This window comes from Triticum urartu, chromosome 4A (genome assembly GCF_056163025.1).
Source record: "Triticum urartu cultivar PI428250 chromosome 4A, HENAU_Tu73, whole genome shotgun sequence".
NCBI lineage: Eukaryota > Viridiplantae > Streptophyta > Magnoliopsida > Poales > Poaceae > Triticum > Triticum urartu.
In genome coordinates this window covers 440725915-440742486 of record NC_141876.1, presented here as the reverse complement: position 1 = coordinate 440742486, position 16572 = coordinate 440725915, and the positions used below count along the sequence as shown (strand labels likewise).

The 16572-nt window shown below is 41.6% G+C and overlaps 2 protein-coding genes across 2 annotated transcripts; both read left to right on the top strand.

Annotated features, from left to right (window-relative positions):
* The first annotated feature begins 1251 nt into the window (after positions 1 to 1251).
* On the top strand, positions 1252 to 3627 carry LOC147976106 (uncharacterized). Its single transcript, XM_087520732.1, has 2 exons — positions 1252 to 1313; positions 1890 to 3627. Exons 1-2 carry the CDS (start codon positions 1252 to 1254, stop codon positions 3625 to 3627), a joined length of 1800 nt encoding a protein of 599 aa, XP_087376858.1.
* Positions 3628 to 13313: 9686 nt separating this feature from the next.
* On the top strand, positions 13314 to 16090 carry LOC125551977 (O-Glycosyl hydrolases family 17 protein). Its single transcript, XM_048715402.2, has 2 exons — positions 13314 to 13746; positions 14850 to 16090. Exons 1-2 carry the CDS (start codon positions 13385 to 13387, stop codon positions 15946 to 15948), a joined length of 1461 nt encoding a protein of 486 aa, XP_048571359.2. The 5' UTR covers positions 13314 to 13384; the 3' UTR covers positions 15949 to 16090.
* Positions 16091 to 16572: the final 482 nt, after the last annotated feature.

Below are 16572 nucleotides of genomic sequence, written 5' to 3'. Positions count from 1 at the left end.
GATTTAATCCGAGAAAAAGAAAAACGATGAACGTCCGTTAGAATGAACGAACGGACAAACGCTCGCTAATTAAATAAATCGGAAAACAGATCTATTTAAAAAAACCGAATAAAAAACCGACGGAAAAACCAGACGGTTTTTCAAAGAAAAGAATATATATATATAACCGGCACGGATTTTGAGGCGTGGCGAACCTCGGGCGGCGTGCGGCGGTGTCCGGCGGCGGCGCGGCGGGGCGGCGCTGGGGCTGGGGCGGCTTAGGGTTTCGGCTCGGCCTCCTCCCCCGGCTTATATAGCCTAGTCGGGCCGGAGTCCGGGTCGGACACGGCCCGTTAGGTCGGTTCTTTTTTTTAAATAATTACGCTCGGAAGAAAAATAAAAAGAAATACTAAACGGACTCCAAAAATCCCGAAATAAATTTTCCCGGGCTTCTAAAATCAAGCCGCGCAAGGTGAACATTTATTTGGGGCCTAAATGCAATTTTGAAAAACGCACATTTTTCCTAAATTCAAATAAAATAACGAAAAACTCCGAAATAAAATCTTATTTGTTTTATTATTAAATCCTCAATATTTCTTTATTTTGGGAAAGTCATTTTATTCCCTCTCTCATATTTTTGTAATAGAAATAACTGATGATAAAATAAATAAAATCAAATGATCCTATTCTCAAAATTTGAGAAAACTCAAATATGAAAATAACGAAATCCCCAACTCTCTCCGTGGGTCCTTGAGTTGTGTATAATTTCTAGGATCAACACCAAAAGCAAAATAAAATATGATATGCATTTATGATCTAATGTATAACATTCCAAATTGAAAATTTGGGATGTTACACCGGGGAGCATAGCTCTATTCTTTGAGTCACTTGGGATTTATATCTGTTGATCACTATGAGAAACTTGAAAGATGAAAGAACCAAGATTTTCCCTCAACTACAAGGGGAGGTAAGGAATTGTCATCTAGCTCTGCACTTGATTCACCTTCTATTATGAGTAAATTTGCGACACCTACACCTATTATTGATTCTGATATGCCGCATGTTATTGATGATGCCACTTCTGCTATGCATGATGCTTATGATGAAACTACTTCTATGCTTGATAATACTATGCCATTAGGTGAATTTCTTGATGAACAACTTGCTAGGGTTAGAGAGAATGAAATTATTGAAACAGATAACATTGATGAAAGTGATGATGAAGATTCTCCCCCTAGATATGAATTTCCTGATGTGCCTGAGGGTTATGTTATGGATGAAGAAACTGCTAGGGACCTTTTTTCTTGCAAAGATATATATGATCTTAAGAAATTGTTAGCTAAGTTGAAAGAAAAGTCTTTGAATGCTAGAATGAAATATGACCCTGCTTTTGCTACTTCACCTATCTTTATTTCTGATAAGGATTATGATTTCTCTGTCAATCCTAAGTTAATTACTTTGGTTGAATCTGCTCCTTTTTATGGCTATGAATCTGAAACTGTTGTGGCACATCTTACTAAATTGAATGATATAGCCACCCTATTCACTCATGAGGAAAAAATTCGTTACTACTATATCCTTAAGTTATTTCCGTTCTCATTAAAGGGTGATTCTAAAACATGGTTTAATTCTCTTGCTCCTGGTTGTGTGTGTAGTCCCCAGGATATGATTTATTACTTCTCTACTAAATATTTCCCCGCTCATAAGAAACAAGCTTCCTTAAGGGAAATATATAATTTTGTGCAAATTGAAGAAGAGAGTCTCCCACAAGCTTGGGGGAGGCTTCTCCAATTACTTAATGCTTTGCTTGATCATCCTCTCAAGAAAAATGAAATACTTGATATCTTTTATAGTGGACTAACCGATGCTTCCAGAGACCATCTGGATAGTTGTGCTGGTTGTGTTTTCAGGGAAAGAACTGTTGAGCAAGCTGAATTGCTATTGAATAATATTTTGAGTAATGATAATGATCGGACACTTCCTAAACCAACTCCTAAGCCAACTCCGAAGAAAAGGGGTATTCTATTTCTTAGTCCTGAAGATATGCAAGAGGCAAAGAAATATATGGAAGAAAAGGGTATTAAAGCTGAAGATGTTAAGAATTTACCACCTATTGAGGAAATACATGGTCTTAATAACCCGACACAGGTAGTAAAGGTAAATTCTCTATATAGATTTGATGAAGGTGATATTCCTCGTAATAAGTTTGTCAGCCAATGCTTGGATGAGTTTGATAATTTTATTGTTAAACAAGAAAACTTCATTGCTTATGTTGGTAGACAATTGAAACGCAATGCTTATATGATTGAACACTTGAGTGATTATATGTCTAGAGTTAAAGGTGACCTTAAACTTACTAGTAAACATGCTTCTATGGTTACCACTCAAGTAGAACAAGTGCTTAAAGCTCAAGATGATTTTCTCATTGAATTAAATAATAAGAAAAATGGTAATGTTGTTAGAGTTATGACTAGAGGGGGTAAAATGACTCAGGAACCTCTATATCCTGAAGGCCACCCTAAGAGAGTTGAGCAAGATTCTCAGAGAACTAATGTTGATGCACCTAGTCCTTCTAAGAAGAAGAAAAAGAAAAATGATAGGACTTTGCATGCTTCTAGTGAACCTGTTGTTGACACACCTGAGAATCCCAATGATATTTCTATTTCTGATGCTGAAACACAATCTGGTAATGAACATGAACCGAGTGATAATGTTAATGATGATGTTCATATTGATGCTCAACCTAGCAATAACAATGATGTAGAGATTGAACCTGCTGTTGATCTTGATAACCCACAATCAAAGATTCAACGTTATGATAAGAGAAACTTCGTTCCTAGGAAGCACGGTAAAGAAAGAGAACCATGGGTTCAGAAACCCATGCCTTTTCCTCCTAAACCATCCAAGAAAAAGGATGATGAGGATTTTGAGCGCTTTACTGAAATGATTAGACCTATCTTTTTGCGTATGCGTTTGACTGATATGCTTAAAATGAATCCTTATGCTAAGTATATGAAAGATATTGTTACAAATAAAAGAAAGATACCAGAAGCTGAAATTTCCACCATGCTTGCCAATTATACTTTTAAAGGTGGAATACCAAAGAAACTAGGAGATCCCGGAGTACCAACTATACCATGCTCCATTAAAAGAAACTATGTTAAAACTGCTTTATGTGATCTTGGAGCCGGTGTTAGTGTTATGCCTCTCTCTTTATATTGTAGACTTGATTTGAATAAGTTGACACCTACTGAAATATCTTTGCAAATGACCGATAAATCAACTGTCATACCTGTCGGTATTTGTGAGGATGTGTCTGTTGTGGTTGCAAACGTTACTATTTTAACGGACTTTTTTATTCTTGATATTACCGAGGGCGATAGTATGTCTGTTATCCTTGGTAGACCCTTTTTTAATACTGCGGGGGCTCTTATTGATCGCAACAAAGGCAATGTCACTTTTCATGTTAATGGTAATGAGCATACAGTACACTTTCCGAGGAAACAACCTCAAGTCCACAATATCAATTCTATTGGAAAAATTTCAACGATAACTATTGAAGGTTTTGAATTCCCTCTTCCTACTGCCAAGAAGAAATATGATACTCTTATTGTTGGGGACATGCATATCCCCGTTGAGGTAACCTAGTGTTATTCAAAAATTCTCCGGTTTCATATTATTCGGAAAGAGTTTATTAACAAGACTTGGTCAACCTTGTTAGCGAATTCCTTTTGATGAGCATGAGATGGATGAAGTTAGAAAGCACAACTCTCTGTATCCTCTTTTTACTTTCTGTTATTTAGATTAAATAAAGCAAACATAGTACTTTTTGTTTGTTTTCTGAATTATCCTTGCAATAAAAATACCCCGAAAATAAAAGTTCTCCAAATGTCCTGAAAATGAAATATGATTTTTTGTAGAATTTTTAAGAATTTCTGGCACTGAGAACACACCAGGGGGCCACCATTTGGCCACGAGGGTGCAGGGCACGCTGACCCCCTGGGGCGCGCCCCCTGCCTCGTGGACCCCATGTGGCCCCCCTCCAATTATTCCAGCACCCACTCACTTCGTCTTCCTCTAGAAAAAAATCCTCCCATAGTTCAAACCCGTGTTCTAGCTCATGTTGATGCCATTTTCGATCTCCTTGCTCAAAGCTCCATTCATAAAACTATTTAGGGAGATTGTTCTTCGGTATGTGACTCCCCCAATGGTCCAATTAGTTTTTGTTCTAGTGCTTTATTTATTGCAAATTTTTGCTGCTAAGGTGACCCTATTCTTGAGCTTGCATGTCAAATTTATATGGTCCAAAGTAGTTTTAATGCATGATATAGTCTCTAGGCACTTGTGAGAATAGTTTCTATCAATCTTGTTGAGTATGGTTCACTTTTATTTTGAGTCACTGCAAAATTTCAGAAATTTTTCAGAGAAATAAAAATGCATAGGGAAATGTACCAAGGTGGTTCCTCAAGGAAGCAAGGATTTAGGCTCGCGATACGTGAGCCGGACGATGAACCACCGAGGGAAGCTCAAGAGCAGCCTTGTGAATGGTCGTCAGAGGAGTTTATGGTCCAGGCAGGCATCAAGGATGAATTTGATGCGTATATGCGAAATGCTGATCTTGAGGACTTCGTGTCAGATAAGTGCCTACAGTACCACTACTTAACTGATTCCTTTGTGAGGAGGTTTAAATTTACATCCTCGCGCAATTCTCACGCTGTTTTATTTGATCTTTATGATAAATCATATACCATGGACTAAGAAGATTTTAATACTGCTTGTAAATTCCCGCAGTGAGGCAATGTTAGTGAACCTCACAAGTCTGAATATAAAGACTTTCTTGCTAGTATTACTGTGGGGGAATCTAGGGAAATCACACAAGCTGCCATAGGGAGCATTCATTTCCCTTCCATACATTATTTTGCTCTCTTTATTGGTAGATGCATTAACAGTAAAGATGAGGCTTGTCACATGTGCGTTCCAGATCTTAGTGTCCTCAAGAGTGTGGTATTAGGTGATAAACAATATAACTTGGGGGCCATTATTGCACGAAGGTTGCATCTTAACGGTATAAGTGGAGATTTGTTTGGTGGAATTTATGCAACTCGTGTAGCTAATTATCTTAGTATACCCATACATGGAAATGATATAGAGTTGCCTCCTGCTTATCTAGATTATAATGCTATGGTTTGCCATCAGTTTCTTGAGATGAACGAACAGTTTCTCCAGTACCGACTAGTCTTTGACAGACAGCGCACTGTCCATGTTGCCCTCCTTGCTCCTACTTTCTTTAACTTTCCGGCAAAAAGGAGATATGTTATAACCAGGGAGGAGGCGAACGAGTACAAGAGGAGGACGGAGGCAGCTCGCCACCAAGCTGCGGCTCTTTAGGAAGTAGCTGCTGCATCTCAGTACAACCCCAGCTACGACTTTGGATACCCACCAGGCCAGCGGTGGCCATAGACCAACTTAGGCCAAAACCCTAAGCTTGGGGGAGTACGTATTTCTCACCGACATTACATTCATGTTCACACACTCATGCCAGTTGTCGGTGCTCATACTTTTTCATTGTACTATCCATGCTAGTTTATTTTCTTTTCTAAGCCTTCTTCTTGTGTGTTTGAAAAACCTTAAGAAAAATAAAAAAATTAGTTGTAGCTTTTAGCTAGTTTACTTTCCATGCCTGTAGTAGTAGTAACTAAAAGAAAACCCAAAAATATTTATCGTTATTCTTTTGCTTGTTAGGAGCTTTCCCATGTAAATAGTTTTATTTCCTTTCTATTTCTTTGGGGGTCGAGAGGAGAAGACCATGATGAAAATGTTGAGTGGCTCTCATATGCATTATTGTTGATTTAACCAAGAGCCCATATTACCTTGTCTTCTCCTTTGTATTAAATGCTTGCAGATTCCAGCTTAGTCCAATGCACGTGCACTATTATTATTATCCACATTGTTCGGTCGTGCAAGTGAAAGGCAATAATGACGATACATGATGGACTGATTGAGATGAGAGAAGCTGGTATGAACTCGGCCTATCTTGTTTTTGTAAATATGATTAGTTCATTGTTCCTGATTCAGCCTATTATGAATGAAACATGTTTGCAATGACAATTAGAGATTATAGTTGCTCATGCCATGCTTAATTAGCTAGGAGCTTATAATGGTTTACCTTGCGTGCCAACATGCTATTAAAATGGTTGTGATGTGGTATGATAGGGTGGTATCCTCCTTTGAACAATTCGAGTGGCTTGACTTGGCACATGTTCACGCATGTAGTTGAAACAAAATCAACATAGCCTCCACGATATTTATGTTCAGGGTGATTTATATCCTACTCATGCTTGCACTCATTGTTGATTAATCTTAATGCATGTTCATGACTGTTATCGCTCTCTAGTTGGTCGCTTCACAGTCTCTTTCTAGCCTTCACTTGTACTAAGCGGGAATACTGCTTGTGCATCCACTTCCATAAAACCCCAAAGTTATTCCATATGAGTCCACCATACCTCCTATATGCGGTATTTACCTGTCGTTCCAAGTAAATTTGTATGTGCCAAACTCTAAACCTTCAAATGAAATTCTGTTTTGTATGCTCGAATAGCTCATGTATCAACTAGGGTTGTCTATATATTCCTGCTAGGTGGGTTATTCTCATGACGAGTGGACTCCGCTCATCACTCACGAGAAAATGGCTGGTAACCGGGATGCCCAGTCCCATGCTCAAATCAAAATAATTACAAACAAAACTCCCCCAGGATTGTTGTTAGTTGGAGGCACCCGTTGTTTCGGACAAGCCATGGAATGATGTTTGCTAGTGGGGGGGGGAGTATAAACTTTACCATTCTGTTTGGGAACCGCCTATAATGTGTGTAGCATGAAAGATATCGAGATCTCTTGGTTGTTATGTTGACAATGAAAGTATGCTACTCAAAATATTATTTATCTCTGTTTCAAAATTCGAGCTCTGGCACCTCTGCAAATCCCTACTTCCCTCTACGAAGGGCCTATATATTTACTTTTATGTTGAGTCATCATCCTATTATTAAAAAGCACCAGTTGGAGAGCACCGCTGTCATTCGCATGCGTTGCTATTAATTTACATTGAGTATGACTGTGACTGGATCTCTTTTACCATGAATTACAATGTCTAGTCAGTCCTTGATCTTCAGGAGTGCTTGCATTTATGTTTTGTGATCTCAGAAAGGGCTAGCGAGATACCATCTTGTTATATCATATTATGATTGTTTTGAGAAAGTGTTGTCATCCGAGATTTATTATTATTGCTCGCTAGTTGATTATGCCATTGATATGAGTAAACATGTGACCTAAATGTTATTGTGAATATGGTTAGTTCATAATCTTTGCTGAAAACTTGAATGCTGGCTTTACATATTTGTAACAACAAGATCAAACAGAGTTTGTAAAAGTTTTTCTTCATCACTTTCAGTTTGTCAACTAAATAGCTCGAGAACAAGCGAAGGTTTAAGCTTGGGGGAGTTGATATGTCTCCAACGTATCTACTTTTCCAATCACTTTTGCCCTTGTTTTGGACTCTAACTTGCATGATTTGAATGGAACTAACCCGGACTGACGTTGTTTTCAGCAGAATTGCTATAGTGTTATTTTTGTGCAGAAATAAAAGTTCTCAGAATGACCTGAAAATCCACGGAGACACGTTTTGGAATTAACAAAAAATACTGGCGAAAGAATCAGCATCAGGGCCCACACCCTGTCCACGAGGGTGCAGGGCGCCCCCCCCCCCCCCCCGGGTGCGCCCCTGCCTCGTGGGCCCCCTGGGACTCCACCGACCTCAACTCCAACTCTATATATTCACGTTCGGGGAGAAAAAAATAAGCGAGAAGGATTCATCGCCTTTTACGATACGGAGCCGCCGCCAAGCCCTAATCTTCATCGGGAGGGCTGATCTAGAGTCTGTTCAGGGCTCGGGAGAGGGGAATCCGCCACCATCGTCATCATCAACCTTCGTCCATCACCAATTTCATGATGCTCACCGCCGTGCGTGAGTAATTCCATCATAGGCTTGCTGGACGGTGATGGGTTGGATGAGATTTACCATGTAATCGAGTTAGTTTTGTTAGGGTTTGATCTCTAGTATCCATTATGTTCTAAGATTGATGTTGCTATGACTTTGCTATGCTTAATGCTTGTCACTAGGGCCCGAGTGCCATGATTTCAGATCTGAACCTATTATGTTTTCATGAATATATGTGAGTTCTTGATCCTATTTTGCAAGTCAATAGTCACCTACTATGTGTTATGATCCGGCAACCCCGAAGTGACAATAACCGGGACCACTCCCGGTGATGACTGTAGTTTGAGGAGTTCATGTATTCACTAAGTGTTAATGCTTTGGTCCAGTACTCTATTAAAAGGAGGCCTTAATATCCCTTATTTTCCAATAGGACCCCGCCGCCACGGGAGGGTAGGACAAAAGATGCCATGCAAGTTCTTTTCCATAAGCACGTATGACTATATTCGGAATACATGCGTACATTACATTGATGAACTGAAGCTAGTTCTGTGTCACCCTATGTTATAACTGTTGCATGAGGAATCACATCCGATATAATTATCCATAATTGATCCATTGCCTATGAGCTTTTTACATATTGATCTTTGCTAAAGTTATTTTTCCGTTGCCACTATTATGATTGCTACAAAAACTACTATTGTTACTTTTGCCACCGTTACCGTTACTTTCATACTACTTTGCTACTAAATACTTTGCTGCAGATATTAAGTCTTTCATGTGTGGTTGAATTGAAAACTCAGCTGCTAATACTTGAGAATATTCTTTGACTCCCCTTGTGTCGAATCAATAAATTTGGGTTGAATACTCTACCCTCTAAAACTGTTGCGATCCTCTATACTTGTGGGTTATCATCCTCCGGCAAGGAGGAGGCAGGAATCTCCTCCGGTGACGAGGAGGACCAACCACAGTAGTGGCTCCATCTTCTCTCGGAGGCGGCTTTGATGGACGAAGAATCCGTCCGTCAGATGGAGATCATGATGGAGTGTTCGCTCCGTCAGATGGCCTGGCGCCATCATCGCCGACGCACGTGAAGGAGGATCCATCGTCCCCACCGAGGGTCCATGTTAAGCGGGAGCCGGCATCCCCACTCCGATGCGTGAAGGACGAGTCAGCGTCCCTGCCATGCAACCGCGGCCTCCACATCAGCGGTCGCGTGAAGCAAGAGCCGACGTCCCCTCCCCCACCCCCCAGCGCCTCCGTCGCGTGAAGGACGAGCCGGCATCGCCCTCGCCGTGCAGCCGCTACACGTGCATCGACAGGCCCTCCTTGCCACCACGACGCCACCGCCGCTTGATAAAAAAGGAGCTACCGCGCGTGATCACCAATGCGCGTGGCCGCATCCTCCGCTACCTCAGAGCAGGTTGTGCCTCCGGCTCTCGAGCCGTGGTATCCGAGGCCGAGCGTGCACACAGCAGCAGGCGAGGTACGACCAACACAATGTCGGTCGCCGCTTTGCGTTCACTAAGACGGATGTCGCATCGGAATTGGTCCGCAATGACCTGGACCTCACCGCGGTGTGGGTGCTCGATCGCTCCGGCACCATCGCGGAGACAGCCGCCACCGCCGCCTTGACGTCGAGCTCGCCGAGATCGGCGAGGAGTGGTCGCTTAACCTATGTAATACTCCCTCCGTTCACAAATATACGTTGTTTTAACTTTTCTTTGAATTATATATATATAGACACGTTTAAGTGTATTTGTTCACTCATTTCAGTCTGTATGTAGTCCATACTGAAATATCTAAAACATCTTAGTCTCTCTTTGATTCAAAGGATTTCTAAAGGAATTTTGAAGGATTCTAATCCTTAAGGTTTGATTTGTAGGATTACAATCCATAGGAATTTTTCCATAGTATTCACTTGTACTCTCTCCGGTCCTTTTAGTCTGTATATAAGTTTTGTCCAAAGTCAAACTATCTCTACTTTGACCAAACTTTAAAAAATATTAACATTCACAATGCCAAATTAATATTGTTAGATTCATTATGGAATGAGTCTCATAGTATATATATTTGGTATCGTATATGTTGATAAATTTTTAATATAAATTTGGTCAAAGTTTAACTTAACACAAATATAATATGCAGAGTAAAAAGAACCGAAGGAAGTACTAGTTTTCATAGGAAATTTTCTCTCCAACCATCGTATGTTTTTCCTGTGCACGACCAAACACTCATACTAATCCTGTACGATTGAAAATGGTATGTGATACGTCAATTTTGCATCATGCTTTTATATTGATATTTATTGCATTATGGATTGTTATTACACATTATATCACAATACTTATGTCTATTCTCTCTTATTTCATAAGGTTTACATGAAGAGGGAGAATGCCGGCAGCTGGAATTCTGGGCTGAAAAAGGAGCAAATATTAGAGACATATTCTGTGCAACTCCAAAAGTCCCAAAACTTCACGGAGCATGTTTTTGGAATATATAAAAAATATTGGGCGAAGAAAGTACCAGAGGGGGGCCACCAGCCAACCACAAGGGTGGAGGGCGCGCCCCCGATCTTGTGGGCCCCCTGGCAGGCCTCTGGTGCCCATCTTTGCCTATATGGTGTGTTTTGACCTGGAAAAAAATCAGAAGGAAGCTTTTGGGACGAAGCGCCGCCGTCTCGAGGCGGAACCTGGGCAGAACCAATCTAGGGCTTTGGCGAAGCTGTTCTGCCGGGGAAACATCCCTCCGGGAGGGGGAAATCGTCACCAACGTCATCACCATCGATCCTCTCATCGAGAGGGGGTCAATCTCCATCAACATCTTCACCAACACCATCTCCTCTCAAACCCTAGTTCATCTATGATATTCGATCTTAGTCCCAAAATCTCAGATTGGTACCTGTGGGTTGCTAGTAGTGTTGATTACTCCTTGTAGTTGATGCTAGATGGTTTATCCGGTGGAAGATCATATTTTCAGATCCTTAATGATAATTAATACTCCTCTGATCTTGATCATAAATATGCTTTGTGAGTAGTTACAGTTGTTCCTGAGGACATGGGAGAAGTCTTGTTATAAGTAATCATGTGAATTTGGAATTCGTTCGATATTTTGATGAGATATATGTTGTCTCTCCTCTAGTGGTGTTATGTGAACGTCGACTACATGGAAGTTCATCATTATTTGGGACTAGGGGAAGGCATTGGGAAGTAATAAGTAGATGATGGGTTGCTAGAGTGACAGAAGCTTAAACCCTAATTTATGCGTTGCTTCGTAAGGGGCTGATTTGGATCCATATGTTTCATGCTATGGTTAGGTTTACCTTAATTCTTCTTTTGTAGTTGCGGATGCTTGCGAGAGGGGTTAATCATAAGTGGGAGGCTTGTCTAAGTAAGGGCAGCACCCAAGCACCGATCCACCCACATATCAAATTATGAAAGTAACGAACACGAATCATATGAGCATGATGAAAACTAACTCGACAACAATTCTCATGTGTCCTCGGGAGCCCTTTGCTTTATATAAGAGTTTGTCCAGGCTTGTCCTTTGCTACAAAAAGGATTAGGCCACCTTGTTGCACCTTAGTTACTTTATTTACTTGTTACACGTTACAATTTATCTTATCATAAAACTATCTGGTACCGATAATTTCAGTGCTTGCAGAGAACACCTTGCTGAAAACCACTTATCATTTCCTTCTGTTCCTCGTTGGATTCGACACTCTTACTTATCGAAAGGACTATGATAAATCCCCTATACTTGTGGGTCATCAGTATGCCATTCAATTCCTCCGGCTTTTCCTATTCTCATGTATTGCAAATCCCATGAATCAAAGAGGACCTTATATTTGTGAACAGAGGAAGTAGCTACGTTGGAATTCAAGTTTTATCTTAAGAGATGTAATTAACTGAATTTTTATGTAAATATAATAGTTCTGAAAATAAAGTATCTACAATGTTTGATGCTACCTTTAGTTTATGTATTTACGCATCAAATCTATTCATTTTGTATTATTAACGTGGATGAGTATTTTCCGCCTAATTTTAATGTCATCAACATGGAGCTTGGAACATGTAGCGCTCGAATGCTCATTTTTGGCCGATGGACGTTCAGGAGATCTTGAAACGTACGTCCCCGCTTAATTGGCATGACTTTTTTTTGCTTCATCCCTGAAGAAGAGCGGTCGCTTCTGGGTAAAGAGCGTGTACTGCCTAACAACAAGTACAGTGACACAATTTGTTGGGGATACGTCCAACAGTAACCCTGAAGGAGACCGACTTATATGGCTTTGTATTTGGAACTTGTCGGTTCCATAGATGATGAAGATCACGACATGAAAAATATCGATAGGAGCCTTGGCTACTAATTAGTGCAAGGTTCACATGCATTTGGTGAAGCCACACGTGTCCACTATGCGGAGTTGAAATATAAGGAAGCTTTCATGCCTTGGTAAACTGAGGGCACGTCATGATTTTGTGGGAACTCATGAGAGTAGCATGGTTGCTTCCTGCCAGTAATTTGCTGATTGATACAAGCAAACGACCACTAAATGTTCTAGCAGGGTGTGAGAAGAATGTCCACAATATGATAATTATGCTTATTTGGCATATCTGGTAGCTTCGCTTAGATATGGACCATGGAAAAGAAGTACTTCCCCTTGAAACACATGTTGAGTTCTTACAGAGTTACATGAAGTCACAGCTCCTTTTAAGGATGTATAGCACTAACGAAATCATTAAAGGGAAGATGACAGTATATGAAACTTGTTCTATGCCGGAGATTAAGAGTTATGTATCGGTACAACCTTGATCGCATCGCCGACAAACCAATAAGCCCTTGGTGGATGACTCTTTTCTTGCTCGTGATAAAATGGTGGCGGCGGGCATACCCTTCGAAGGCATGATGGCAACATAATCTTTTTAGCTTACCGGTTCTTATCGCATTGCAATGATGCTCTAGAGACGGAGATTCGCGCACTGATGCAGGGATGGCCTTGACCATACATCATTCAGAAAACCCAGACATAATCTAATCGGACTCCTCTGAGGCATTGGTGACTTTATTTGGTGATAGCTTAGCTCGCTCAGCATATGAACATCTTGCTACTGAGATCAGGTCCTTGATGGAGTAGGGAGTTTATCCCATAGAAGTTTCAATGCAAACAAGATAGGGCAGCTTACAGGCGCAACAAATGTAACACTGTTATATGAATATTGTATGGACATGTAAAGGATTGGGAAACTTACCTTTAACTGTAACCCTATAATTTTAGAATTAAACCCTGTTTACCGGAACAAGAAAAAGTTTAAAGGGGCATTTTGAACCAAATTGAAGTTTGGGGTTGTAGTGTAAACCGCTGAACAAATTAAATTTAGGAGGCGGCAGCACCGCAACGGTGTGTACACGGAACAGCAGGCAATGCGGCCCAGCCGCCGCCGCCCGCTGCGGCCAAGGGCACCTGCGCTCCCGCTTCTCCTTTTCCTCGCCGTCGCCGTTGCGCCGCCGCCGGCCGCCGCGGTGGGCGTGAACTGGGGCTTCGCGGCATCCCACCCGCTCCCGGCGGCGCAGGTCGTGCGTGACCTCCTCCTCCCCAACTCCGTCCCCCGCGTGCGCCTCTCCGCCCCCTCGCCCGACGCGCTGACCGCCCTTGCCGGCACCCGCATCGCCGTTACCATCGGGGTCCCGAACGAGCTGCTCCGCCCCCTCGCCTCCTCCAGGAAGGCAGCCGCCGCCTGGGTACACGACAATGTCACCCGCTACGCCTCCGGCTTACTGTTTGAGTAAGAGCCGCATCCCCTTCTCCCCTTTCAGTGCTCGGTTTCCTTCTCTTTTAGTCTTGCGCTGATCCTTTTCTCTTCTTTCCGACATATTTTAGTGATCTTATATCATGAAATGCGAAGGGGCCAAGGTGTATTCGTTAGATAGTTACTGTATGATACTAGTTGACTGAATAAATCAAGTCTAAATTATGCCTCAAGCTGACCCCGTTGCTATAATTAGAAATATTATAGGCTCCATTGGCACCAGATGATGCGATTAGTCAATTTGTGTCCACTGGATTTGCCAATCATGCATGCTGACATGCTCAAAACCAATATCATTAATAATGTTGACGGTTGACCAATCTGATCTGAAGGAGGAAGGCGCTGCTTTAGTTAAGTCCATTGGTTGACTTCAATAGGTTGTTATGTCTATATTGCATTAGTGCACTGGAATTTTCTTCTAGGTACCTCAAGGTCTTCTTTTCATGGAACAAACAAGTATGATCTATGAAACACTCAACAAATGTCAATTACCAACGTGCTAGTAGGTGTTTATACTCTACAAAGTTTCAGATCCTATGACTTGTGATGGATTCCTCTTGGTGAACTAAAGATGATAAAAGGAACATGCCCGGACCTAGTTAACAATGGGAAAATTTGGATGTATAGCACAGCTAGATCCTATCAATTTGTCCTGAACATTTGGGGATGGAGTGTATTTTTCTGAAGAGCTGCAAACTTCAGCGGGTAGATCTGTGCACAGATCTGTAATTTTCTGTTACAAAACTTGACCGTCCGGCTTCTGTTGATATTTCGCTTGTGGCTGAGCATTCTTCCTTTCTTTTCTAGCTTAAGTAGCAGAGATTCTTCTGTATTAATCAAATGTGTTTGGTATATTTGTATCAAATCTGAATTAATAGTAGCGGAGTGTAGGGTAATATGGTTGTTAAAGAGAGTACATAGCTGTCTAGGTGAGGTTAAATCTGGATTTGAGGCAGGCGATCTGTTTGGCAACAATGCTTAATTTGTTTGTTTCATGTTTGCATTGATGTTACATTTCACATTTTGTGGGTTTTCTTGATATTATAAGTTTTTATATTGACGAGTAATGTAATTTGTAGGTTTATTGCTGTTGGAGATGATCCATTTCTTCTTAATCATGGGCAACAGTTTCAACCTTTTGTGGTCCGTGCAGCAGCAAATATTCAACGGGCATTGGATGATGCAAAGTTATCGAGCAAGATGAAAGTAGTTGTGCCTTGTAGCTCTGATGCATACCAAAACGCATCAACTCTGCCTTCGAAAGCTTACTTCAGGCCAGATGTTAACAAAACCATGGTTGAGCTCCTCCCATTTCTTGCTAATCATAGCTCACCGTTTATGGTCGAGCTGAATCCTATTTTGAGCTTTCAGCAGAAGAAGAATATTTCATTAGACTATTACCTTTTCCAACTAATGTCGCGTCCGATAAGTGATGGTCATAGCAAGTATGACAACTACTTCGATGCGAGCATAGATGCTCTGGTTACTGCTCTAACTAAAGCTGGATTCGGTGATATGGACATCGTTGTTGGGAAAGCAGGATGGCCAACAGATGGAGCTGTGAACGCAACTTCGGCTATTGCTCAATCCTTCATGACAGGCCTGGTCAACCACCTGGCGAGAAAATCCGGGACTCCACTTCGCCCAAAATTTGCTCCAACTGAGACATACCTCTACAGCCTTTTAGACGAAGATCAACACAGTATAGCAAGCGGAAGTTATGACAGGCACTATGGCATTTTTACGTTTGACGGCCAAGCCAAGTACCATGTCAACTTGGGTCAAGGCCCTACGGCTCTCAAGAATGCGCTGGATGTGGACTACCTTCCATCGAAATGGTGTGTGGTGGACAACAACAAAGACCTTTCCAATGTTTCTTCCAGTTTCTCTGCCGCTTGCTCCAATGCCGACTGCACCGCTCTGTCCACTGGTGGCTCCTGTGCAGGTCTTGGCTGGCCTGGGAATGTGTCGTTTGCCTTCAACAGTTACTACCAGCAGCATGATCAGAGTGAGGAGAGCTGCAGCTTCAGTGGCCTAGGTTTGATAACCACAGTTGATCCATCCGTTGATAATTGCCTCTTTGCTCTTGCAATTCGCGCTTCTGCTGCTGCTTCCTTTCACCCAACATTTGCCGTGCTGTGGATACTAGTTTCGGTTTGCATTTACAGTTTAGTCTGATGTAGCTGCCCAATGACTTGGAGGCTCGATTTGAGCCTTCAAGATTTGTCCGTGTGTCTCATGTAGCATGTGTTAACTCAAAAATCTTGCGCACTGTCAAAACTAGTACTAGTATCTCTGAAGTTGTGCAAATTCGTACTACGTTGTAGAGGACTCCATGCATACTCCACTTGGCTCGGGGGGGATATAGCTGAGTTGGTAGAGCTCCGCTCTTGCAATTGGGTCGTTGCGATTATGGGTTGGCTGTCTAATTGTCCAGGCGGGGTTAGGATCTGAGGAAGCTTAGTTTGGATGATGGAACATTCGCTGTTCTGATTGTTGAGATACCGCAAATCCACTTATCCAACAATTTCAATCCATTTTCCTACTTTTTCTGCAGCCCGTTGCAAGGAAGGAAAGAGCAAGAACTAGGGCTAAGTGCTGAGTTACGGTTGCTGACTCGGAATTGTAAGCCGAAGAAGCATTCCTGTGACCTGGCCGTATGAATGGTTTCTTTCTCAATACTAGAGCTAAATAATTAGGCATCAAAATTCAAAGAAGGTGATACTTTTCACGTACTCCTTTGGTTTGGAGGAATTTCATAAGAATTCTAGATGATAGGATTCTTATAGGATTTTTTCCTAT

Bases quoted from the DNA above. Each gene is read 5' to 3' on its own strand.
- LOC147976106 (XM_087520732.1), top strand. From the start codon at position 1,252: ATGGATGAAGAAACTGCTAGGGACCTTTTTTCTTGCAAAGATATATAT. The intron at 1,314-1,889 runs GTTAGCTAAGTT...TTGTGTTTTCAG, and splicing joins ATATATGATCTTAAGAAATT to GGAAAGAACTGTTGAGCAAG.
- LOC125551977 (XM_048715402.2), top strand. From the start codon at position 13,385: ATGCGGCCCAGCCGCCGCCGCCCGCTGCGGCCAAGGGCACCTGCGCTC. The intron at 13,747-14,849 runs GTAAGAGCCGCA...TGTAATTTGTAG, and splicing joins GCCTCCGGCTTACTGTTTGA to GTTTATTGCTGTTGGAGATG.